This window comes from Scardinius erythrophthalmus (genome assembly GCF_964197995.2).
Source record: "Scardinius erythrophthalmus genome assembly, chromosome: 20".
NCBI lineage: Eukaryota > Metazoa > Chordata > Actinopteri > Cypriniformes > Leuciscidae > Scardinius > Scardinius erythrophthalmus.
Window position 1 is genome coordinate 32,080,501 of NC_138240.1, and position 26,167 is coordinate 32,106,667.

General features: G+C 35.6%; 2 protein-coding genes across 7 annotated transcripts in view; one reads left to right on the top strand and one right to left on the bottom strand.

The window, feature by feature from the left end:
• The window catches only part of agtpbp1 (ATP/GTP binding carboxypeptidase 1), a 46,252-nt gene extending 39,065 nt beyond the window's left edge, over nucleotides 1-7,187 (bottom strand). For 3 of the 5 annotated variants that reach the window (XM_081350049.1, XM_081350053.1, XM_081350052.1), the window contains exons 1-3: nucleotides 6,944-7,130; nucleotides 5,830-5,896; nucleotides 5,496-5,617 (exon numbers count right to left, since the gene is read on the bottom strand). In XM_081350049.1, coding sequence (XP_081206175.1) covers nucleotides 5,496-5,617; nucleotides 5,830-5,861 — 154 coding nt within the window. In that variant the 5' untranslated portion in view covers nucleotides 5,862-5,896; nucleotides 6,944-7,130. Of the gene's footprint in view, nucleotides 1-3,059; nucleotides 3,250-5,495; nucleotides 5,618-5,829; nucleotides 5,897-6,943 lie in introns of those variants that run through there. The other 2 variants (XM_081350050.1, XM_081350051.1) reach the window with 2 other exon arrangements.
• Nucleotides 5,579-25,647, top strand: naa35 (N-alpha-acetyltransferase 35, NatC auxiliary subunit). 2 transcript variants are annotated; one of them, XM_081350056.1, is made up of 24 exons: nucleotides 5,579-5,650; nucleotides 8,012-8,070; nucleotides 9,372-9,500; nucleotides 12,755-12,788; nucleotides 12,892-13,006; nucleotides 13,414-13,488; nucleotides 14,177-14,344; nucleotides 15,581-15,647; nucleotides 16,243-16,286; nucleotides 16,392-16,442; nucleotides 16,571-16,654; nucleotides 16,749-16,863; nucleotides 17,532-17,710; nucleotides 17,797-17,856; nucleotides 19,645-19,751; nucleotides 20,315-20,381; nucleotides 20,472-20,570; nucleotides 21,200-21,378; nucleotides 22,509-22,645; nucleotides 22,744-22,811; nucleotides 23,324-23,464; nucleotides 23,561-23,683; nucleotides 24,323-24,403; nucleotides 25,419-25,647. In XM_081350056.1, the coding sequence occupies exons 3-24, from the start codon at nucleotides 9,380-9,382 to the stop codon at nucleotides 25,476-25,478; spliced, it is 2,175 nt and encodes a 724-aa protein (XP_081206182.1). In that variant the 5' UTR covers nucleotides 5,579-5,650; nucleotides 8,012-8,070; nucleotides 9,372-9,379; the 3' UTR covers nucleotides 25,479-25,647. The 2 variants fall into 2 exon arrangements, with proteins under 2 accessions (XP_081206182.1, XP_081206181.1); XM_081350055.1 differs by having other exon boundaries at nucleotides 5,635-5,676.
• The last annotated feature ends 520 nt before the right edge of the window (nucleotides 25,648-26,167 follow it).

The window sequence follows — 26,167 nt, forward strand, 5'->3', positions numbered from 1 at the left end:
GTTGCAGGTTGCATTTTAAGATTAAGGACCCTATTTTAATGAGCTATGCACATGGTCTTAAGCGCACTTATGGCGTGTCCAATTATATCCACTTATGCTAGTTTAACGACGGGAAAAATGGTTGGCACATTTTGGGCGTAACGTGCACAAATCCAAACAGTCTCATTTCCCATTCCCTTTAAATGACAGTTGCGCTCACGCCATGGCAGATTCGCTATTTAAATTGCAAACGGAAAAACTGAACGCTTCTCTAGCAAGGAAACGCACCTGAACACACCTCGGCTGAATCCTAAATCGCCCCCTAAACCCTCAATCACTATTCGCTACGTTAGTCCACTAATACTGTTCACTTAAAGGAGTGAATGAAAAAAAGAGCGAGCGAATTCGGACAGCTGTTGTGCGTATATCGGCTGTACACTCATTATTGCGGTGCAATGTGGGATTGAATAAGTGCACTCAATAACATCCACTATGGTTTTGGACACCAATACAAATGGCTCTGCCCTCAAATAATGCCCTATTTGAGGGTATAGGGGGCGATTTCGGAGTCAGTCCCCGTTTTTAGACCAGCAGTCCATGGGCGTACAAATGGGCGCAAATGCATTTGCTATTTAAAAAACGTGGCGCAGGATGTGAAAATGATAACTGCGTCAGGCTGAAACTAGCAAAAAACACTTGCATCATGCCTGGCGCCGGATGTACAGTATGATAGTGCCCTAAGACTTGTATGTTTTCCAGTTCTCATTTTAGACTTGAGTGTCCAATGCGAAGTTTAGCATAACCCCCCAGTTTCACAGACAAGGGTTAGCCTAAAACCTAGTCCCAGAATGAATGCACGTGTGAGCTGTTTTAAAGCAACATGCACTTAAATTGTTTTGTCTCAAGATGCAAACCAGTAATGTTTTAATAACCAGCAATGCCTAATCCTGGCTTAATCTAAGCCCTGTTTTTTCCCCTGAAATATTATTAATAATAGTATTTATTAATTAACCAATAGCATCACTGAAGAATTGACTTCTTGGCAGAGACCTGGGAACTTAAGCGTTAAAGGGCCTATTATGACACAGGCCTTGAAAAGCTGAGATGTTTTGGTATGGCATTCAGCAAAAAGAGAGGCGGATCTGCCTCGGTAAAAGCTGAATCATAGTTCTGCATTATTTTTCTTTGAATAGTAGCCTAATTCAGATTATATAGAGTTTTGACATACTAAATTTGATTTTATGCTTATAGTTGTCCTTAATCTATGTTAGTCATGGAATTAATGTGGCATTTATGTATGCATGTTTGTATTTATTTATTTATTATACACTACCATTCAAAGGTTTGGGGTCATTATGACTTTAACCAAATTAATACTTTTATTAAGAAAGGACTAATTAAATTGATCAAAAGTGACAGTAAATACATTTATCTTTTGGATTTTTTAGTCATTAAATTATCCTGAAAAAAATATCACAGTTTTCACAAAAATATTAAGCAGCACAACTGTTTTTAAAATTTATATTAATATTAAATCTTTCTTGAGCATCAAATCATCATATTAGAATGATTTCTGAAGGATCATGTGACACTGAAGACTGGAGTAATGATGCTGAAAATCCAGCTTTAAATAAATTACATTTTGCAATATATTCAAATAGAAATCAGTATTTTAATACTTCACAATATTACTTATTTTTATCAAATAATTGCAATCTTTGGTCTAAACTTTTGAACAGTAGTGTATACTATAAATGTGATATTTATGGAAACTTATTAAAACAATTTAAAAGATAATTAAGACTTTATATCTCACAATTCTGACTTATTCTGACTTTTTAACTCGCAATTGCAACTTTATATCACGCAATTCTTACTATAATTCGCAATTGCGAGTTTATATCATGCAATTCTAAGAAAAAAAGTCAGAATTGCGAGACAAATTCAGAATTGTGAGATAAAAAGTCGCAGTTACCTTTTATTTTTTATTTAGTGGCGGAAACAAGCTTCCATAGATATTGAATATTGACTTAATTGGAAAAAAAAAACACAAAAGTATTTAATAATAATTTCCCCTCCCTCCCCACAATTTTCATCTTTTATTTATGACCTTAAAAATGGCACTAAACCTTTGGCAAAATAATGACACTTGTTGGCCGGTTCTATTATTAGAGCACAAAGTACAAAAGAAGCATCTATCAACTCAACACAGTCACAGTCTAAAGACTGCAGAGTAACGTTAAAAACTACTTGAGAAATGAAAAAGTGAAGCAGTCAAGCAGGCAGTAACACATCTAAATTCAACACCTCGGGAAGAACAAGAAGTTTGGCCAGCGTTAAATATATCAGCGTACTTGAGTTATGCATGCCAAGATCCCTCTTAAATGACAAGCGCACGAGACACGGCCGCTCCATCTACTATTAACAGCAAATGAAGTTGTTACATATCCCAGCCTAGATGTAGATGTACACACACACATAAATAAAAAGTGCTGCGCAAATCAGAAACTGATGACATGGCAGAAGGCTGGAGAGTACACACGTCAGGCTGAGTTGGTTTCAATCACTCTGAACTCTCCAATGGACACGGAGTAACCGAAGAGACACGAGCAAAGATCAGACGAACACATGAATGCGTTTCAAAACGGATCCAAGTGCAGAGTAACAAGATCACTCCCCCACCCAAATAAATCAATGGTAAGAACATGCTAAGAAATTTCAAACTGAAAAATTCTTTTTTGAACATTAATTCATATAGCTGCCACAAGTTCATTAATTACATTTTGACATTTATGCAACCTATACACTTCTGCTTTAGAAACATTACTATTAACTACTCCTAAAATAATAATAATAATTTTACTGTACTGATAATTCACCATTAACTGTTTGATTACTAACATTCTTCAAATTAGCTTCTTTTGTGTTCAACAAAGGAAAGAAACTCATACAACTTGAAGGTGAGTAAATAATGACAGAATTTTTCAGTGAACTATACTATTAAGTGTGAAACTTGATCATCACATAACATCCTAAGTATTGTTTGTAAAGTTTAAAGCCGTAAAAAGATCTGATCTTACCAGGGCTGCACGAGGGCCGACACAAACCACTCGTCTTCCTTCTGACATGGCTTCTATAGTCCATCTTTATTCCTAACACATATCCAACCCACCACTCTTATAACCTGAATACACTCCAGCGCTTTATCCATAACACTGATACTGGGGAAATCCTACACCAGGGTAATCATATTTCACATAGACACAGACCCCTCCCACAGCCCAGGTCTGTCAGTCAAAACACACACGCCTGCAAAGCCCACAACAGATCAATGACGGTCACGAGCATGTCAGGATATGGCCGAGAATGTGAAGGGGAACTTAAAGAGAGAGAGAGGGGGGGAGGGCACAAGGGGCGACCATTCTGAGACGTGGGAACATTTCCATATATTCTCTCAGTTGCTGATGGCATGGTGTGGGGGTCACTGTGCAGACAGTTACAGATATTACGCAAATGCGGTGTGCGGTTACGGTCAGCGGGGGTCAGGGGGAAGAGCGAACGGGTGCTGGATATCCCCGAGCTGTCACATTTCACAGCTGATCTCTTTGGCATCTCAGCAAGCTCAGGCTGTTTGATGAGGCTCAAAAAGAGATCGTAAAACAAATCCATATGATTTTCTGAAGAGACACGATCGCTTTATATGATGAGCAGATTAAATGTAGTCTTTTATTCGCATATAAACATTGATCAGCGAACATAAACAGAAGCTCAATACATGCTTGACGCTTGAGAACAAACTTCATTGGTTCTTGCTGAAGCTCAAATAAGCTGCCTTACACGAGAATGAATCTGATTGGTTCTTGCAGAAGCTCAAACATGATGCGTAACCTGAGAATGAACCTCATTGGTTCTTTCTGAAGCTCAAACGTGATGCGTAACACGAGAATTAACCTCATTGGTTCTTGCAGAAGCTCAAACATGATGCGTAACACGAGAATGAACCTCATTGGTTCTTGTTGAAGGCTCAAACATGATGCGTAACACGAGAATGAACCTCATTGGTTCTTGCAGAAGCTCAAACATAATGCGTAACACGAGAATGAACCTCATTGGTTCTATAAAATGCTACCAAAAAGTGAGTGTTTCCTATTACACTCCTACTACCAACTTTTGAGGAGGACAGGACATTCAAGACAACCCTGACAAATCTATTCAAATCTATTCAAATCTATTCAAATCTATTCAAATCTACTGTTAAAAAACAATGTCTGAATAGCTATTTGGCTTTAGGTTAACATTAGTATTTACTACTAATAGTATTTATCTTTAAAACTTTGCAGACCTTTTACATGCACGTTCACGAACATCTATGTAACACACTGAATGAAAGGTAATATCTGGAAAAGCATAATAGGAGCACTTTAAGTCAAACATTTTTATTTGCTGAATTTTCCACAAAAAGACCAGGGGCCGGTTTCACAAAGATAGACTTTGACTATGGCTTAGATATAGTAGATAGTCAGACTTCAGATAGACATCTAAATCAGACCGTTGCACAAAGCAGTTAAGACTCTGACTATCTTAAGTAGGACTACACTGCAATGCATTCTGGGTAAAATAAGACACTTTTCAAAACAAAAAACATGGCGGATCGAGTAAGCGCATTCAACCGCTCAGTGCAGTTTACCCCAGCGGAAAATATGTGTTTGTTGGAGGAGTATAAATGACGGAGTATGTTTTTATGTTTCCACTGTTCGATCGCGCCCGTGCCTCTCTCTGACACACATACACACACACACACACACACATTCCAGCATTGCAATCTTGACATCGCAGCCTGTTATTATGCAGCGTTCACACCAAACGCGAATAGAGCGTCAAATTCGCGTCTATCGCGTCTAGTTCGACGCTTGAACATTTTGAATCCGTTCGCACGTCCAAGGCGAATAGGACGCGTGTATAAAGCGAGCGTTTGAAGCGAAATAGACGGGCATTCAGAGCTATGACTCCACTATGACTCTACTACCCCCTGTTTGGGCAGTCACGGTGTATTGCATTTCACGCACCGCCCGTGACGCTTGCGTATGAAAGGGAGCGCGTCGATCGTTGCTCGCGTTGACTATGTAACGGCCCTAACAGACAAGGATATTTTACTTGGGAATGTAGTAAAAAGATAATGTTTAGATTATGAGCCATTTTCCCTTTTCTTTTGGCAGTTTGTAATGTAACTGATTGTTACTGCTGGTTGCCAAGGTAACACAGAGTCTTAGACCTAAGTTAGCCTGGGGGTAAGGTGTCTAATTTTTTTGGTCTAAATTAAGTCAGTCTTTATTTTTGTGAAACAGTCTAACTTGCATTAGACTGTCTATGAGCAAATTTTAGACTTGTCTAACACTTTAGACCGGTCTAAAATAGCTTTGTGAAACCGGCCCCAGGAATTATTGTGCATGTTTGAAGCTGCCGATCCCACTCGTTGTGTTAATGCATTGGTTTTGTGTATACGTGTGTCAGGTCACCTTGGGTCTGGATGAGGTGAAGGACTTTTCCTGTGATTTGACGGATGGCATCCTTATCAGAGACTTTGGGCTCCTCGTTCAGTCTTTCCAGCTGACTCAGCAACACCAGCACCCGGGAAGCACTGGGAATACAGGAAACCATCACATCAGGCCAAGTCAACACTGACAAAGCTTACTACGTGTATAATAAAGATGTTTCAGGCAGTCAAAAAACTGTAAACTGCATGTCGTCATAGAGCTGCTAGTGTGTGTGTGTGTGTGTGTGTGTGTGTGTGTGTGTGTGTGTGTGTGTGTGTGTGTGTGTGTGTGTGTGTGTGTTTAAACAAAAACTAACCTTTTTTCTGCTGCCATTTTTGGTTTATTCATTTCTTCTCACATTCAATAAAACGTCAAACTGACTGCTGAGGGGGGGAAATGTAGAAATACATTTATACAGAAAATCACATTTAATTTATAAAGAGAATCAAGTCACACTATTGCATTACAATCAGTCCGAGTTTATACAGCAACATAGGCCACTTTATACAGTCTTAAATCATAAGCATTTTACTTGTTCAAGGGAGGAAAAAACAAAAACAGCAGCAATAATCTTAATCAAGATCAACGGCTGTGTCTCAAAACCTAGTGAGCAAACTACTGTACCAACACAGATACCTAGATGAAAACACTCTTGTGCATCAGTGCTGACTGAGCTGCCAAACTAGGCAACATTGTTGGGCATCATAGTCTATCAGTTCACATAGACAACATTGTTGGGCATTAAGACCTACTGAGCTTCCTACCTAGACAGCATTACTGGACATGACAGCGTTTCTGCCTATAAAGGTTTCATATTAAGACATAAAACTTTAGGAGAGCTTCCAACAGCATTTTAGGGTGCCAAAGCCTATTTCAGAGCATTTTTAAGCATCAATATCTACTGAGCTTCCTAACTAGATTATATTTTTTGGGTCTTGCTGTCCAAATAGACATTTTTAAGCATCAAACTCTAAAGAGCTGCCAACATAAACAATATTGTTTGTGTATCATAGCCTACCTGCCCACACAGACAGCTTTTTTAGGACATGAAACCTGCTGTGCTTTCAATCTGGACAGCCATTTTAGGGCATAATAGGCTACCAAAAAAGCTGTCCATGTAGGGAGCACATTGGGTTTTGAGCCAAGGCCAGTAATTGTGCAAGTACAGTCCATTCCTATTTAAATTAGGCTGTCAGAGGAGGTTGGCCATTTATTACAGTCAGATTCAGATCAGCTAATGAATAATTAATTCAGTGCCATTATTAATTATTAAGTTGACAAAACCCCTCCTGTATGATTGAAGTGCACTCATGATCATGTCAGATCCACCTGTCCACTACAGAGAAAGCTCCAGTGTTAGCACAGACACGCTAACAGGACAGCTGATATCTGTCATTGGCACAGAAATAAAAATACATGCGAACACCAACCTTTAAAGCACGCGAGAGCTGCGCCATCTGAACTCCTCACAGCGCGATCTCTTGGCAGCACAGACACAACACAAGCCCCCTGATGGTGTTGTTATTATTGACTCTATCCCCCAACACACACTCGGAAGTGAGGGCGCGTCCTGGCGCAGAATCCAGGATCTGCACCTCATGTGTCACATCAGAGTGTGACGCACAGATGGACTACAGATCAGCGTCACACACAGCGCTGCGCAGCTTCTCGCGTGACTAACGTAACGACGGTAGACGTGAGGAAAAAATCCATTAGTCATTTATTATTAAATATATAACACACACATATAAAGTGCGTTCAAATCGATTAATCGCATCTAACATAAAATTGTGTTTATATATGTGTTTGTTTATATATATATATATATATAATTATAATTTATTATATATTTATTATTATATTTATATATATTATACATACATACATAAATATACATATGTATAATATATATCAATATAATAATATATACATTTATAATCATGTCACAATTTCACACGTTTTAAAAACATCTTGATACATTATTTTATTAAATTGTTTTTAATTTTGTGATTTTGTTATTATTTATTGTTATTGTTTTTTTATTTCGCTACATTTTATTTTTTTATCATACATTTATTTATTTTACTTTATATATGTAATCTATTACTTTACTAATGCGAACTATTTTTTATACATAATGTTTTCGAGTTTTGCAGTTCTAATAATATAATAATTAAAAAAACAGTGCAAGAAAATGGGTCTCCCATACCATACCTCTACACAATATTATATTATTTTATGAACTAAACAAGCAACTTCAGTGCATTTTTAAATTTCTCATTCTGACAGGAATTTAACTGACCGGAACTCATTAAGTATTATAAATATTATAAAGTGTAGATTATTTAAAAGCCTATATTTATAGATTAAACATTTTGACAAAGTAATAATATTTTTATCCAGAATAAATAGCACGTTATAACAAACATTTTACATGAGCCTCAAAGCTCAGAACTACATGTCCCAGAATGCAAATCACAGTATGACGTCATTCACAGGCGTCCGCTGCAGCAGCGCTGTATATTTGGAACAGGACAGAAAGACTGCCTTTCTAAAGGTATTGTATTTATTTACCCTTTGAATGTCTTTTTGTTAATGAATATATACTTCAAATGTTGTAAAGTATATATTTAGCAGTAATGATATATGTTAGGGGTTAGACAGCTTAGCATTTATCGCTCTTCGCTAATGTCATCTGGCTATTTGTTCATGTGCAGTTTGACACATCGATGCTGGTTCTGTATTTAAAAAATAATTTCACCAAATCAAACGTGTAATTAATATCCTATTATATCCATTAAAACGCACACTCACCTGAATTCAAAGACGATTCGTCGTCGACCAGTAGCAGTAACAACAAAGGGAGGTTACAGTACAGTGACCATGAGTTCTTCTCCACAAGTGTCCTCATTAGTACAGTATTTAACCCAGGAAAATACTGGAGCTTGTTTGAGTGTCTTTGCCTATGGTCTGTCATGCCTGATTGTAGCTTGAAGAGACACCAAATTTGGACATATTTAGTTGTGCTCAAAAACTACTGAACTGCCTTCCGAGACAGCATTTGTGGTGCATATATTGCCCCAAGATGTGTCTATAGGTTGGTAACTCACAAGGTTTTGTGATATCTATTGTGCTGAAACCCAGTTATTTAAAAACGCAAAATTGTGTTCATGCAAACTATAGAAGTGGCCGTTCAGTCTGAAGTCTTGAAATAGTTCCATTGTTTACTTAATCGTGCATTATTTATTCAATATTCTGTGTTTCCCTTATATTCTCTAATTTGTCATATTAATATGTGCTTGTACAATATATTCCTGGCAACTATTAAAGGAATAGTTCACCCAAAAATGAAAATTCTGTCATTATTTATTCACCCTCATGTCGTTCCAAACCTATAAGTTACCTTATAAGTTACCTTATAGTCTTACCAAGACTATACCTTTCGTTCATCTTCGGAACACAAATTAAGATCTTTTAATGAAATCTGAGGCTATGCAACTACCACTTTGATGCTTCAAAAAGTTCATAAAGAGATTGTAAAACTAATCTATATGAATTGAGCGATTTAGTCCAATATTTTCTGAAGAGAGACACGATTGCTTTATATGATGAACAGATTTAATTTATGCTTTTATTCACAATCATATAAACATTCATCAACTCACACATCAGTTGTGGTAAACGGAAGCTCAAGCATATTCGTTTGACGTGCGAGAACCAATGAGAACCTCTCATATAACCTCTGGTTGTGTAGCTGTCAATGGAGGGACAGAAATCGCTCAGATTTCATTAAAAAGATCTTCATTCTTGTTCCAAAGATGCACTTGTTTTAATGCACATATTTTTTTATGTTCGTAGCCGTCTCAATGGTGATGAAGTCATCGGTAGAGGAGGAGGAGGGAGGTTGGGGTCTTGGGATCCCAGAGAAGATGAGAAACAATGCCGACTGGGTGGACGTCACCAAAGAATTCAAAGGAGCCTGTAAAGGTGTGTGTGTGTGTTTGTGTGTGTTTGTGTGTGTGTGTGTGTGTGTGTGTGTGTGTGTGTGTGTGTGTGTGTGTGTGTGTGTGTGTGTGTGTGCACTACGTGGCAAAACATTAGCAAGAATTGCACAAATACTGTAGATAAAGTAACTTTGCACGCAATAGCCTTCCCCAACTCTCAGATAGCTTTTTACAGGAAGAAGAGTCAGTGTTGTTCAACTCAATGTTAATGGCTTCAAACAGAGTAGTTGAAAAATGTCTCCCAGTTCATTTGAGTTTAATGTGAGACCAAATATTCACTACAGGGTTCAAATCTAGAATATGATCAAAGCCAAAAGATGAGCCTGAACCAACTTCCCATATTCTGCCAAAAACTTGTGCATTTGGTTACATTTTGCTAATTTCCTGACCAATAATTTGTGGTTAAGAAGACAATTAAAAGCTTAGTATTTAGCCAGGTTTTTTTTATTATTAATATTTATTTATTTATTTTTTGCATAGGAGTGTATGTGTTTCATGGGCATGACAAAGCTGTGAGTTATCATTGGCTGAACTCTGCAGTAGATGTCACTGTCAATGATCATAACGGTCTTTTCTCAGAATAGCCATTTTCCACAAATCCCTGAGAAAGACAGGAAGAAAAATATGCCTTGTTTATGTAACATTTACATTAATATTCAAACCAGATTTTTCCAAAACAAGCAAAAAATGTCCATGTATCCTGCAACTGCCAGTTATTTATAAAAGTAAAAAGTTATATTCCTAAACAGGATGCAGACTTCATATCCTATTACAGCCAATATTCTTTGAATTTGTGATTCACGAGGATATTCTGTCTTGCATTAACCTTTATTTTTTTCTTTCTCCCCACCAAAATTTTCTGGAGAAATGTTGATTGCATGCAGGATCCATCATCTAATAGTACAATGAGGCACGGCTGCAGAAATGTTGCTGATATTTAAATCTTTACCATTTATGGTCACTGAGAGTTCTAAAATTAACTTCCTTTCCCATGCGAGCTTGACCTTGACATCATGATTAAGCTCCAGCACTGCGCCTCAGTGTCACCTCAATACATCTGTGTTATTGTGAACAGGAGATTTTTGGACAGTTCTGGGGCCTCATTTATAACCGTTGCGTACGCACAAAACAGGTCCTGAAAGAGGCGTACGCCACTTCCGACGCATAAGTTGTGATTTATAAAACCAAACCTGACGGCGCACCTGCACGCAAACTCTGACCCATGCGTATGAACATTTTGGAGATGGAGCAGTTTGGTGACACCGATGGTGAGCTGGAGTCGATGTCAGAACATTTTAAGAAAATTATACATATACAGAAAGATAATACAAATATAATTTCACTCACCAAGCCTATCACATGAAGCAAACATCCATCCATTCTTTAATGTCCACGCCAGCGAGCGCGTTGGGCCGTTTAGTGAAACTGACGCATATTTATCTAACGGCAGATGAAGGAAAAACTTCATTATGAGTCCTAATCATAAATGCAATGCATGTTCACAATAACAGTTTAAATAAATAAAAGAATGATTTAAACTATGTTTTACTTCTGATATAAACATTGATTACATACAGTACCAGTCAAAAGTTTGGAAACATTACTATTTTTAATGTTTTTGAAAGAAGTCTCTTATGATCATCAAAACTGCAGTTAAAAAAAAAAAAAAAAAAAAAAACAGTAATATTATGAAATATTATTACAATTTAAAATAATGGTTCTCTTTTTTAATATACTTTAAAATGTAATTTATTTTTGTGATGCAAAGCTGAATTTTCATCAGCAAGTACTCCAGTCTTTGGTGTCTTATGATCCTTCAGAAATCATTCTAATATGCTGATTTATGATCAATGTTGGAAACAGTTGTGCTGCTTAATATTTTTTTTAGAACCTGAGATACTTTTTTCAGGATTATTTGATGAATAAAAAGTTAAAAAGAACTGTATTCATTTAGAATAGAAATCTTTTGTAACAATATACACTACCGTTCAAAAGTTTGGGAACAATACATTTTTTTTTTAAGAAATTAGTACTTTAATTCAACAAGGATGCGTTAAATTGATAAAAGGTGATGGTAACGATTTATATTGTCAGAAATGTTTTTATTTTGAATAAATGCTGTTTTTATGAATAAATGCTGTTAACGTTTTACTCCTCAATGAATCCTGAAAAAATTATTCCAAAAAAATATATTAAACAGCACAACTGTTTCCATCATTGATAATAACTGAGTATCAAATCATCATATTAGAATGATTTCTGAAGGATCATAAGACACCAAAGACTGGAGTACTTGCTGATGAAAATTCAGCTTTGCATCACAAAAATAAATTACATTTTAAAGTATATTAAAAAAGAGAACCATTATTTTAAATTGCAATAATATTTCATAATATTAATGTTTTTTTTGTTTTTTTTGTTATTTAACTGCAGTTTTGATGAGCATAAGAGACTTCTTTCAAAAACATTAAAAATAGTAATGTTTCCAAACTTTTGACTGGTACTGTATGCCATTCTTATTAATGGAGTTAAACACTTCAATTACATGAAATCATTACTGAGAAGTTACAACTTTTTTATATTCAATAAATATAAAAATTTGTAGTGGATGCGATGCTTTTGAACACTTTTCCCTGTGGCGTGCTAATAATCCACAACAATCTGTTTCCATTAAAAATATAAATCAATTAAAAATACTATTTGGCCAGTGGAAAATATTGAGGAAAACTTTATCTGAAATGTATTTTACACTATTTGATTTATTTATTCAAAAATAATGCAAGGATAGGCTACTAAATGATTTTTATCAATGTAATGTGACGGCACATCCGTATCTCATATTTTCCTAATGTCTTGTACCATTAAATGTGGTATCATGTGGATGAATATGCATATGCAAAAGATATGCAGATGAGGATATGCATTGTAAGCTCCATTTATGGTTATTTCGGGAGGAGATGCATGTGCGCACAATATTTCGCTGACTGAGATTTATAAAGGGAATTTTGCGCAGGTTGTTGCGTACGCATGGTTTTATAAGTCTGAATATTTTTTGGCGTACGCCATTTTTGGCTTTCGGGTGCACGTACACTTTTAGTAAAGATCCTACGCACAGTTTAATAAATGAGACTCCTGGTGCCACCAGTCGTGTTTTATTGTGCTCACCTGTTGATTAATCTTGTAGTGAAATGCGGTACAGAAACCGAATTTGCTGATTAAATGAGTTTGTTTTTGCAGAACTCAAACTTGGCGAGTTGCTCCATGACAAACTGTAAGACATTTTTATTTTATTTTTTTGAGCAAAGAAATACTTTTACATGTAATTCAACATTTGGTGCATTCGCTCGGTATACGTAATGCTCATGTTCCTGTAGGTTTGGTCTGTTTGAGGCGATGTCAGCCATCGAGATGATGGATCCGAAGATGGATGCTGGGATGATCGGGAACCAAGTCAACCGTAAAGTCCTCAACTTTGAACAAGCTGTTAAGGTAGCACTCGAATGATTTTATATAATAATGAACCTGAATATAGTGAGTTTAAAGGGTTAGTTCACCCAATGATGAAAATTCTGTCATTAATTACTCACCCTCACCCAAACCTGGCTGTAAGACTTTCGTTCATCTTCGAAACACAAATGAAGATCTTTTTGATGAAATCTGAGAGATTTCTGTCCCTCCATTGACAGCTACGCAACTACCACTTTGACGCTTCAAAAAGTTCAAAAACTAATCCATATTAATTGAGCGGTTTAGTCCAAATTTTCTAAAGACTCACGACCACTTTATATGATGAACAGATTTAATTTAGGCTTTTATTTACATTATTCACAGTACTCTACTTTACTGAAAGTGTACTCTCTCTTTTTGTCTCTCTGTCATTTTTTCTTCTTCCTAAGGATGAGGCCATACGAGTGAAGGATCTGAGTATTCCTGAGCTCATCGGGATCATGGACACATGTTTTTGCTGTCTGGTCAGTATTGATATCACCAAACACAAAAATGTGTTTCATGAAGCTGTGTATCAATTGCAAAGTAAAAAAAACATTATAATAATAAAGTGTCTGTAATGATAAAAAAAATAAAAATAATTCTATCTATCTATCTATCTATCTATCTATCTATCTATCTATCTATCTATCTATCTATCTATCTATCTATCTATCTATCTATCTATCTATCTATCTATCTATCTATCTATCTATCTATCTAGATATCTAGAGATAGAGATAGAGATAGAGATATATAGATACATATATACATATCACACACAATAGAGTAAAATACACATTCAACAAGAAATTAAAGAAATTAATAATTTTATTAAGGAAAAAAGCATTAAATTGATCATAAGTGACAGGAAAGATCAGGAAAGACAGGTAAGATATTTCGCTTGTATAAATGCTTTTCTTTTGAACTTTATTTTCATGGAAAAATATTATCATGGTTCCACAAAAATATAATGCAGCACAACTGTTTTCAACATTGATAATAATAAGAAATGTTTCTTCAAATCAAATCACCATATTAGAATGATTTCTGCAGGATCATGTGACACTGAGATGGTAGTGTACGCTAAAGAAAGCAGTGGCTGGAAAAAGCTGCATTTGAGTTTACTGACTGTAATGAATATTCTGTCACTGTTGTCTTCATCTGTCTCAGATCACATGGCTGGAGGGGCATTCTCTGGCTCAGACTGTGTTTACGTGTCTATATGTTCATAACCCGGATCTTATTCAAGACCCTGCTCTTAAAGCCTTCGCTCTGGGCATCCTCAAGATCTGCGACATCGCCCGCGAGAAAGTCAACAAAGCCGCTGTGTTTGAGGAGGCAAGACGCTTTCAATTGTCTTATTTGACTCTTGTTCAAATTGTGTTGTTTTATTAAAGTGCCCCCATTATGCTATTTTAAATGTTTCCAGATTTTGTTTTGAAGGTCTCCTACAATAGGTTTACATGCACCCAAGATACATACATACATACAAAAATACATACATTTTCTAATAATATACATTGCAGCTTCACCTCTTTTCTCACAGTGCCTGAAACGTTTCAATAAAGGATTCAGTCTCTCTAAACCCCTCCTTTCTGAGAGCCTGCTCTGCTCTGGTTGGTCAGATGGCCCAGTCTGTTGTGATTGGTCAAGTCAAGTCACCTTCATTTATATAGCGCTTTTACCAATATATATTATTTCAAAGCAGCTTTACAGTGATGATAGGAAATTAAAGTAACAGAGATTGTTTTGGCTTTACAGCAGCTCTAGAATAAAGTTATTGTCCAGCTAAAGTTAGTTTTGATCGATTCACTTCCGTTGCAAAGATCATTTGTTATTAACTTAGCAGCCGCTTACATGACACCGTTCTAACAGAAAACCCTTAATGCGCTGTGTCGGAAACCAAACGCTCATTACCATATCGGAATTTCAGCTCTGGATCTTCCTCAGCGCTTGAGACACTGATACGAACAGTAACAATGGCGTTGGTTATTCCTCATCAATTCGAGTCTGAGTCCTCATCCTTTGGAAGTGCATTCAAAAGATTTGCAGTGCAGAACACAGCGTCTTCTCAACATGAATAACACGAACCAAACTCTTCCAGGCCTCGGTCAAAGCAGACGTTTTTCGTGGGCAGCCAATGAAGACCGTAGGCTTTATATTTGTCACAAACTTGCGTGGGTTCGAGGAGGAACTTAGACTAGAATTACTGACGACTCTTTTCAGGCAGTTCAGAAACGATTCTTTCTTTTGGGGGACAATAACTTTATTTATCGTGCTCTTTGATCTTTAAAACTCTGCAGACCTTTTACATTCACAAACAGCAATATTACACACAGCATGAAAGGAAAAAGCATAATGGGTCACTTTAATTTAAAAATGTCTGGTGTGATTACTGACGATATGTAGATTATTTATAAATGAACCCATTGGAAGACCATTGGAAATATTTAGTTACGGTGTGGCCATTAGTCACCATTTATTTTTATTGTACTTTTATTGTACTTTTTATTTTATTGAATTTTTCTGTTGGTTTATTCATTAAATATGAAGTTTTCTGTTTTCCAATCGCAGGAAGATTTTCAGGCCATGACTTACGGCTTTAAAATGGCAAATAACGTTACAGATCTGAGAGTGACAGGTGAGTGTAAAGACCGATCTTGATTGTGATTTTATATTTTTCGTAAATAAAATAAAATCATTTTAGTTTTTAATTGTATTTATTTTTCACCGTTGTGACAATAAAGCACCTTTTCTCACCAATTCTGACAAAAAGTGACATCAGCACATTATAATGTTTTCTGATGGATCATGTGACACTGAAGACTGCAGTAATGGAAATGTAGTTTTAATGAATTGTATTTTAAAATATATATCTTATATATTATAAATACAAAAGTTATTTTAAATTGTAATTATATTTCTCAATATTACTGTTTTTACTGTATTTTTGATCAAATAAATGCAGCCTTGGTGAGCAATAGAGACTTATAAAAATAATAATAATTCTTACCAATCCCAAACTTTTGAAAGATAGTGTACAACAAACAAAGTAAAGCATAGATGAACTACAGTAAAAAGAATTTAAAGGTAAATGTTCTTAATTATCATTAAAATAATGCAGCGGTGCAAAATATTAGACTTCGTCTTACTTATGCAAAATGTAAATTAGACTACATGTTTTTGTAAGATTTTGTTGTTCATTCTTTTCATTTTGCCATTTAAAATTTCTATAGGAATGCTAAAAGATGTTGAGGATGAACTTCAGAGGAAAGTGAAGGTATGGTGACTCCATCTCATGATACTTCTTAGCTTTTCCTTCTTTTTTCTTGACTTGTTAAATATTTATTTCTTCCTTTTTCTTTTTTTCTTTTTTTTTTTACAGAGTACACGCAGTCGACAGGGTGAACAAAGAGATCCTGAGGTGGAACTGGATGTAAGTACATAATCATTTCCCTGAATAGTAAAGTTAAGATAAAGAGATGTGTGGATGCTTTGGGTGAAAAACAGCACTGTACAGAAATACTGAGAGTTTTGATTATCGTCCTTCTCTTTTGCCCTCAGCATCAGCAATGCTTGGCTCTGTTCAGTCGTGTTAAATTCACTCGTCTGCTGCTTAGCGCGCTCATCTCCTTCACTAAAAAAGAGGTATGACACTATTAAATTCACCCAAGCATATTGCTTCACAAAAAGATTCACCAGTTCGTTATCTAATCTTTGATTGGTTGATTCAACATTTAAGATGAGTGCTGTCAGCGAGGCACAGAAGCTGATGACTCAGGCTGCTGACTTGCTGCCCGCGATACACTCCTCTATACAGTATGGAATACAGTCACAGAATGACACAACCAAAGGAGGTAACAGTCTAAAAACAATTAAACATTTTTGTTTAAACATATTTGTCTTAAGGCGAGACACTACAGGTGAATAGAGTACGATTTTTAAATAATAGATATCACCATGAAACTTCCTCAGTTGATTACTTACACAAGTAAATAAAAAAAATGTATTACAAGTTTTAGAAATGTTTGTTTAATTATGCAAATTAGGCATTATCTCATTAAATATGCATGATTTTGCATATATTTTCGGTAGATAGATCTGAACATATGATAAACCCAGGTGCAAAATTCTTTGTTCATTTTGTTTACACACAAGATGAAAAAAAAAAATTCAGAGGGATTTCAGGATATATGCTTTCATTACCTAGGAAATCAAAATATACTGTCCACAGCCTTAAAAAAACGATTTTCGCCATATTTTTTTGATTAAAATGTCACATAAATGGAATGCTAACTTCTTGGTAAATTCGGGAGAAACTTACTGCTGCAAGTAAACAAAATGTAATAAAATAAACATCTTAATGTATATTTTCAACATTTTCTCTATAGCAGCTTGAAAAAACACATATTGAAGGAGTAAACTAGCCCAAAATCTCAAAACTGACCACTGCATGAAAAATTGATGTTTTTGCCTGCCGTATCTCGCCTTAATTCCCCAAATGTACACATCATGCTTCTTCCAGATCACCCAATCATGATGGGTTTTGAGCCGCTGGTTAACCAGCGCCTGCTCCCGCCCACTTTCCCGCGCTACGCCAAGATCATTAAGAGAGAAGAGATGGTCAACTACTTCAGCAAACTCATTGAGCGCATTAAAAATGTCTGTGAGGTCATCAACATAACCAACCTGCACAGCATCTTGGTAAAATAACTCCGTATTAACACATGCATTCGGTGGAAGTATTGGAGAGAGATGTAACTAATCCTGCTGAGTGTTTGCGGTTTCAGGATTTCTTCTGTGAATTCAGTGAGCAGTCTCCATGTGTGATGTCTAGATCTCTGCTACAGGTAAGACCAACTTCATCTCACAAAGTTCTCTTTACATCTGAAGCTCGTGCTTTACTCATAGATCTGGAATATATAGAAAATGGACAAAAATCAATTAATGACTGTTAAAGATATTTTACTGGACTGGATTGTTTAAAATCTTAATAGACAACGTTTTCATTCAGACAAATGTTCAACTGATCATCTGAATTTGTTTGGCATTAATCTTAAATTCAGCATAAAATGGAAGTTCCGATTGTCCTTTCTTTCCTATTCTGACGTACACTACCGTTCAAAAGTTTGGGGTCAGTAAGATTTTTAATGTTTTTAAAAGAAGTCTCTTCTGCTCACCAAGGCTGCATTTATTTGATAAAAAACAATAAAAAAAAAAACAGTAATATTGTGAAATATTATGACAATTTAAAATGACTGTTTTCTATTTTAATATATTTTAAACTGTAATTTATTCCTGTGATCAAAGCTGAATTTTCAGCATCATTACTCCAGTCTTCAGTGTCACATGATCCTTCAGAAATCACTCTAATACGATTTGATGCTCAAGAAACATTCATTATTATTATCAATGTTGAAAACAGTTGTGTACAAATTTTCAAAATTATAAAAAAATGAATAGAAAGTTACAAAGAACAGCATTTATTTAAAATAGAATATTTTCTAACATTATAAATGTCTTTTACTGTAACTTTTGATCAGTTTAACTCATCCTTGATGAATAAAAGTATTGATTTATTTTATTTATTTCCCCCAAAAATAAAATTAAAATTCTTACTGACCCCAAACTTTTGAACAGTAGTGTTTAATGTTACAAAAGCTTTAGATTTCAGATAAATGCTGTTCTTTTGAACTTTCTATTCATCATAGCATCATGAAATAAAAATGTAAAAAACTGTTTTCAACATTGATAATAATCATAAATGTTTCTTGAGCATCAAATCATCATATTAGAATGATTTCTGAAGGATCATGTGACACTGAAGACTGGAGTAATGATGCTGAAAATTCAGCTTTGATCACAGGAATAAATTACACTTTACTGTATATTCACATAGAAAACAGCTGTTTTAAATTGGAATAATATTTCACAATATTTTGTTTTTTGTTTTTTTAATCAAATAAATGCAGCCTTGGTGAGCAGAAGAGACTTCTTTTAAAAAAATTAAAAATCTTACTGACCCCAAACTTTTGAACGGTAGTGTATATCCGAGTGAAACGGCTTCTTGAATGAGGAAAAATTGTAAGGCGGGACTCAATGTTGTCCTTGGGGAATTGATTGGATGGTTGTGGTTTGCTATTGCTGTGATCTCATGTTAGTGACAGGTTGCCCAACTGCAAGAGGGAGGGGAAGTTATTTTAATGATGGCACATAAATTATTTAAAATTTAATGATGTGTACGGATAAATCATTTATAAAAGAAAACAATGCAGCATTACATAAAAACAGGAATTGTCCATTTTGATTTCATGGTGACTTTAAATGTCTTATACAGACTTTTTTAATTGTATGACGACTTCACTCTTTTTCTCAACATGAACATCTCCTTACCTTGCTGCTGCCGTGGCTTTAAAAAATAATAAATAAACTTCTCTGGTCAAGAAATGCGTTTTTTAATACTTAATTATCAATGAATAACACATTCAACATAACTATATCACATATAAAACTGGTCTCTGATAAATTATGTTACAAACAGTGACAGAATAATATGATGGTTGGTCTTGGCATGTAGATAGTCTGAACACTCACCTGACTGCTGTCTGTCTGTCTCTGTGTGTGTGTGTGTGATGCAGACCACATTTCTGATTGACAATAGGAAGGTGTTTGGGACTCATCTGATGCAGGATATGATTAAAGATGCATTGCGCTATTTTGTCAGCCCACCTGTCCTCTCCACAAAGTGAGTGATTATTTCTTTAGACTATATTATTTACTCTTTAATTAATTTGTTGCTTATAAATTACATGACGTTTCTGCATATGTTTTTTAATTTAAAATGTTTCCTGAGGTGCATTTACATAATTTAGAAAGAAAAGACCATTTTCGGTTACTCTTTATTTTAAGATGTCCTTGTCACAGTGTTAAGTATACATTTAAGTACTGAGTAATGTTAATTAATTACATGTACACACTATAGGGTTAGGATTGGGGTTTGGTTTAGGGTTAGTTGCATGTAATAATGCATCATTTATAGTTATTACTATAGTAACTGTAATGTGTAACAAAGTAACACTGTAAAATAGTTTTACCCCATTTTCTACCATGATTTTTGAACTCTTTTGAAAACATTTAAACTACGTTTTTACTATTAAAGCTGCAGAGATTAACTAATGTTATTCTTAGTCTTGTGATTCTGTTTTAGTATTTCTCCTGCCTGTCCTTATCATCTTGCTAAAATTCACATTTCATGACTATTTTAAGATGACATTATATTCCCTCACTGTTGTAATGCTGTTTTCACAGATGCAGTTTGAACAATAACCACCAGGCTAAAGATTACATTGACTCCTTTGTCACACACTGCACACGGGTTTGTGATTCATTTTGTTTGATATGTTATTGTAACAGGTGAAATAGTGTTTTTGATTAGATGAATTAAGAGTGTTATTTTGTGTCACAGCCATTCTGCAGCCTTATCCAGATTCACGGACACAACAGAGCACGCCAGCGAGACAAATTGGGTCACATACTGGAGGAGTTTGCCACCCTTCAGGACGAGGTGCGTAGATGTTTTTTGTTTGGTTAAAGATGACATGAATTAAAAATTGAACCTAATACTTTCTCAAAGGGACCGTTCACCCAAAAATTAAAATTGTCATCATTTACTCAGCCTGTATGAATTTCTGAAGAAGATATTTTGAAGATACTATGAAGTCAACGTGGTCCATCAACTGTTTGGTTACCCATATTCTCCAAAATATCTTCTTTTGAGTTCATCAGAAGAAAGAAATTCATACAGGTTGGAAACAGGTTTTGAGTAAATGATTGATGAATTTTCATTTGTGGGTGAACTGTCCTTTTAATAAGTGTTTCTGGTCTTATTTCTTACGATTCATAGGTGTTTATTACAAAGAACTAAAAGGGTTTAACCAACGAATTAGATTTATTGCTTTTGTTCCTCTTTTGTAAGCTTCTGCTAAATGCATAAATGTAAGGGTTAGTTCACCCAAAAATGAAAGTTCTGCCATAATTTACTCACTATGTTGTTTCAAACCACAAATTAAGACATTTTAAATCTTTATTGCCCATCTTTTGGAAGTCCACTTAACCAAAATGTTCATGCTTCTGAAAGTCTGCTGCCATCATGTCAGTTGTAAAGCATCATTGAGTGTGTTTGTTGGTGTTTAGGCTGAGAAGGTGGACGCTGCTCTTCACGGTCTTCTGATGAAGCTGGAGCCTCAAAGGCAGCATTTAGCCTGTCTGGGCACCTGGATCCTCTATCATAACCTGCGCATCATGATCCAGTACCTGCTCAGCGGCTTTGAGCTGGAGCTCTACAGCATGCATGAGTATTATTACATCTACTGGTACGACAGCTAAACAAACATGCTTTTAATGCTATAGACAGATCAGAATGCACAAGCACACACAAAACATACTATTGTTTATTAGCATTTTTTTATCAATATCGTCTGTTATCAGATATCCATCAGAAAATATTTGAATATTTGAATATTTTAATTATTTCTACCTATTTTAAAATGTAGATAATCATCTCATTTAAAGGGACAGCGACCATTGACCAATTATGCCGAAGATTTAAATGGCATCTATTATGCAAAATTCACTTTTACATGGTGTTTGAACATAAATGTGTGTACACAACCACACTATAATGATAAAAATCCACCCAGTGCTTTTTTTTTTTTTTTTAAATCCCCATAAATCATAAGCACTGTCTCAGAACAACCCGTTCTCAGATTCAGGGCAGTGTGACATACTTTTGCACAAGCCCCTCCCACGACTGTTGACGGACACTGCAGGTTTAGCGTAGACCCGCCCTGTTTGAAAAATGTATCTGACCTGCAAAATGTATTTGTTTACTGTTAGTTGTAATGAGTGTTTTGTGTAATTCGCTGTGTATGTTGATGACAATGAAAGGGAGAGTGAGAGTTTATGGTTAAGACTTTAATGCGCACTTCTTATACAGTGTTTATTCAGCTCTTACGGTGATTTTCTGGAGTAAAACTAACGCTTCATCTTTTGTGTGATGTACAATAAACTTAATACATAATAAAAACTAAATAATATATAATAATATAAAAAATTATATCCAGCGCCACCGCCAGGCATCGTGGAGGAGTAAAAATGATAACAATTATGATTTTAATATGCTAAAAATATTTTTTAAATAATATGTCAGTATTATGATTATACATTTTATATATGTAAATATGCTAATAGAATTATCGGCTTATCGGTATCAGCCACAGTTTTAATATTGGTGCATCCCTGAAAGATTCCCTAAATGAAGTCCAAAGTGCTAGCATGTTAATGTCGGATTTAGTATTACACATGTGAAGAGGTTAGCCAATCATAACAGAGGTCATTTGCATATAGTCTTAAAGTGACAGTAGCAAAACAGCCTGTTAATTTCTGAGAGTCAGATAAAGATTAAAAAAAGTAAAGATATATCTTTCTCTCCATGTATGTTCAGGTATCTGTCGGAGTTCCTGTATGCGTGGCTCATGTCCACGTTGAGTCGAGCGGACAGCTCTCAGATGGCAGAGGAGAGAATCCTGGAGGAGCAGCTGAAAGTACGAAGCAGCAAGAAGAGCAAGAAGAAGAAGAAAGGTTCTCACAGCCCGACGTTTATTCAACAGTTGCAGTTGCTATGGAGGACTGGGATGTTTGGGTCTGACTCGCTCATTGTGTTTCCATTGTCTCCTCAGCTCGTCCTCTGAGTAAAGAGATCACCATGAGCCAAGCTTACCAGAACATGTGTGCTGGCATGTACAAGGTAATGCTTCCTGATAAACACAAACACACTGGAGTACTCAAAGCTGCCAATGTAACTATGGATTTGATTGGTTGATCAGAGACATAAAAGAGTGCATGATAAAGAAGGAGAAATCGAGGAGCTGTTTACACGACACCGATTTTAAACTAAGGAAGGAACTTTTTATCTGTTTTGGCCGTTCATTTACATGCCAATGGTGTTTTGATGGCCTGAAAACAGGTTTCAAAGTGCAAGCTTTTAAAAACGATGCCATTATCGTCTCAGTGTAAACTACAAAACCACGAATCTGTAAAAACGGTGACGGCATGCACATGCGTATTACGTGTCCTTACCCCCAGGTGCTGCAGTCATTTATTTCAATCAGAATTTTGACTTTGTTCCAAACGAATATGAATTTTAATGTGGAAATTAGAAACATTCTCCTCATTGAAGGTGTGGATTTGAGTCATTGTATGTGCGTGAATTGTGTTTTTAATGTACTTTGAATAAACTAAAAGTCTTTATTTCTGCAGACCATGATAGCGTTGGATATGGACAGAAAGGTGCGCAAACCTCAGTTTGAACTGGACAGCGAGCAGGTTCGCTACGAGCATCGATTCGCCCCGTTCAACAGTGTCGTCACACCGCCGCCAGTGCACTACATCCAGTTTAAGGTAGCACTGATTTTACTCACTTCAAGGTCATGTTTACTGCAACTATCCTGTGCAAAGATTACAGTAAACTGTGTTTGTGTGTGTGTGTAAATGTAGGAAATGTCAGATTTGAAGAAGTACAATCCTCCTCCGCGCTCAGCGGATCTCTATATGGCCGCCAGTAAACATTTCCAGCAGGCCAAACTTATACTTGAAAACGTCACCAGCCCTGATGCAGAGGTACATTTCAAACAGTCCTTATATTGCTCTGTGAGTCTTATTAACACAAATATATAGTAGAAATTGGTATTTGGTTTTCGATTTTAATATTTATTTCTGTGATGCAAAGCTGAATTTTCAGCATCATTACTGCAGTCTTCAGTGTCACATGATCCTTAAGAAATCATTCTAATATGATGATTTGAAACATTTCTTATTATTATCAATGTTGAAAACAGTTGTGCTGCTTTTTGTCTAAAACGTGATCCTTTTTTTCTGGATTTTTTAATTATTAGAAAGTTCAAAAGAACAGCATTTATATTACATTTATAAGAAGTTTTTCACAACAATGTAAAAGTCTTTATTGTAATTTATGATCAGTTTAATGGATCCTTGCTGAATAAAAGTTGTAATTTCTTTAAAAAAAATCTTACTCTTATTCAGCCTACATAACTTTGTAGTATTGCCTTTTTTAAAATAATATTAAGAAAAATGACTCATATTTTCTTTTTGATGGATGGAAACAAAAATATCATATTATTTTTAACAAATTATTATATACAATGGAGATTGTGAAGTCATATAGTGTAACATCAAAATCTTATGTTGTCAGTTATATATTGTGTAAAGAAGTGACAGTTATGTTGCTTCCTGTTGTAGGTTAACCGCATCCTTAAAGTGGCCAAACCCAATATTGTTGTTATGAAACTGCTGGCTGGAGGACACAAGAAAGAAACTAAGGTACAACATGTGTGTATACAAATATTCTGGGCTCAGTACAACTTGAGCTCTATGGACCGTCTGTTACCAGGGAAAAAACATGTTAACTCGTCTCTCAGTTTGTAAAAATAATATACACTTAATGAGACATCTATTGGGAGAGAGTCTGCAACAGAATAAATGTTACAATAGACATTTATTTGAAAGTTAGATCCAATATTTCAGCTCCTGCCTTGACCATGTAACTCAAAATCATTCTGATCAGAATGAAACAGATTTCAGGAAATGAGATTTGAATAGGACTACAAACCACATGAAAGTAGCCTGGAGCGGGTTTGTAAAATTTCGTATTTCATGTGATTTTTTTTTTTTTTTGCCATTCACACTTGCTCAATATGATCGTATTCCCATTGGATATGCACAGCAGATGGATGGATAGGAAACAGCAGGAATTGAGGCTTTATCGGGACAACACTTACCATCTACCTATTTCAGAGAAAAGCAGTTAGGTGGCATTTTAAAACGTACAGGCGCCAGCCTCTACTTTGCAGTCTTTGCTCCTGGTTAATCCATGATTCATTTTGAGAGACATTAGTATAACAAACACTTGCTGTTTTTCACGGAACGTATGTCATTGCCCATCAAACACTGTGATAAAGCCTAGTTAATTGGGTCGGATTGCTAACCAAACCTAAACTAACCAAACTAAGGGAGAAAACGCACCAGGTTCTGAAACAAGCTCTCCAAACGAGGGAGATGTGAAATCGCAGTAAATGCTTAAATCAGTTTAAAAAGTAAGTAAATTAGTTTAAAATATGTGCTGAACATTTTTGCTTTGAATCTCAGAATGATTTTCCTCATAGACTCATTTTTATTACAAACTGGAGATGAGTCAAAATGATGTCTTGTGGTAACAGACAGCAAGTCAAAGATGCTGTTTATAAAGCCTAACTTGAATTCCTTAAAAAGGAATTGCATATAGATGAAATGAGATACTGTGAAATTCATTGCATCCTTGTGTTTCCTCTTTTCTCAGGCCCTCCCTGAGTTTGACTTCTCGGCACACAAATACTTCCCTGTAGTCAAGATCATTTGAGATGTGCCATGTTTCCAGGAACTCTTCTCGTTTACATGAACTGTCATCAGTCGCAGAATAAGTTCATATTCATAACTGTAATTGTACAGTTAATACACATGGACTCTAGTTTGAACAGTTCACAAATAATGTTTTTTTGTTTGGTTGATAGTATTGTATTAAATTGGAGAAAGAAAAAAAATTGTTTTTAGTGGCTTCAGAATTAACCCTCCCTTCATTCATCAGGTTCATGTTTGACGAGGTGCGCACAAAGTACAAAACATTCAAAGTGTGAGATCGTGTCTATATCTTGCTGTCCAAAAATGCTCAAATCTCCACGCCAGGAATATTAGATCCAGCCTCTTTACCAGATCCCATCAGAAGACATTTGTTTTGTCTGATGCCCAAAAACAGTTTGCAGCAAGTGTTATCTGAAAGCCAAAATCTGTTAACAAACCTGTATTTTGTCTGCATCCCAAAACCGAAGGTTTACAGAGGAGGCTGTGAAATAGAAGGAAGCCGGAGACAAAGTGATGATAAAAAAGGATCAGGGTTTATTGAATAAGCTTAGTTGCATATATTTGAAAACTCAGACTTCATCCCTACTTCATCTGGACTGCATCTAACTAGCACAAATCCAACAAAGATGAATGACCGCTGTCTTGAAGCTAAACACGTTGCTATTAAAGGAGAACTCCGGTCAATTTTAA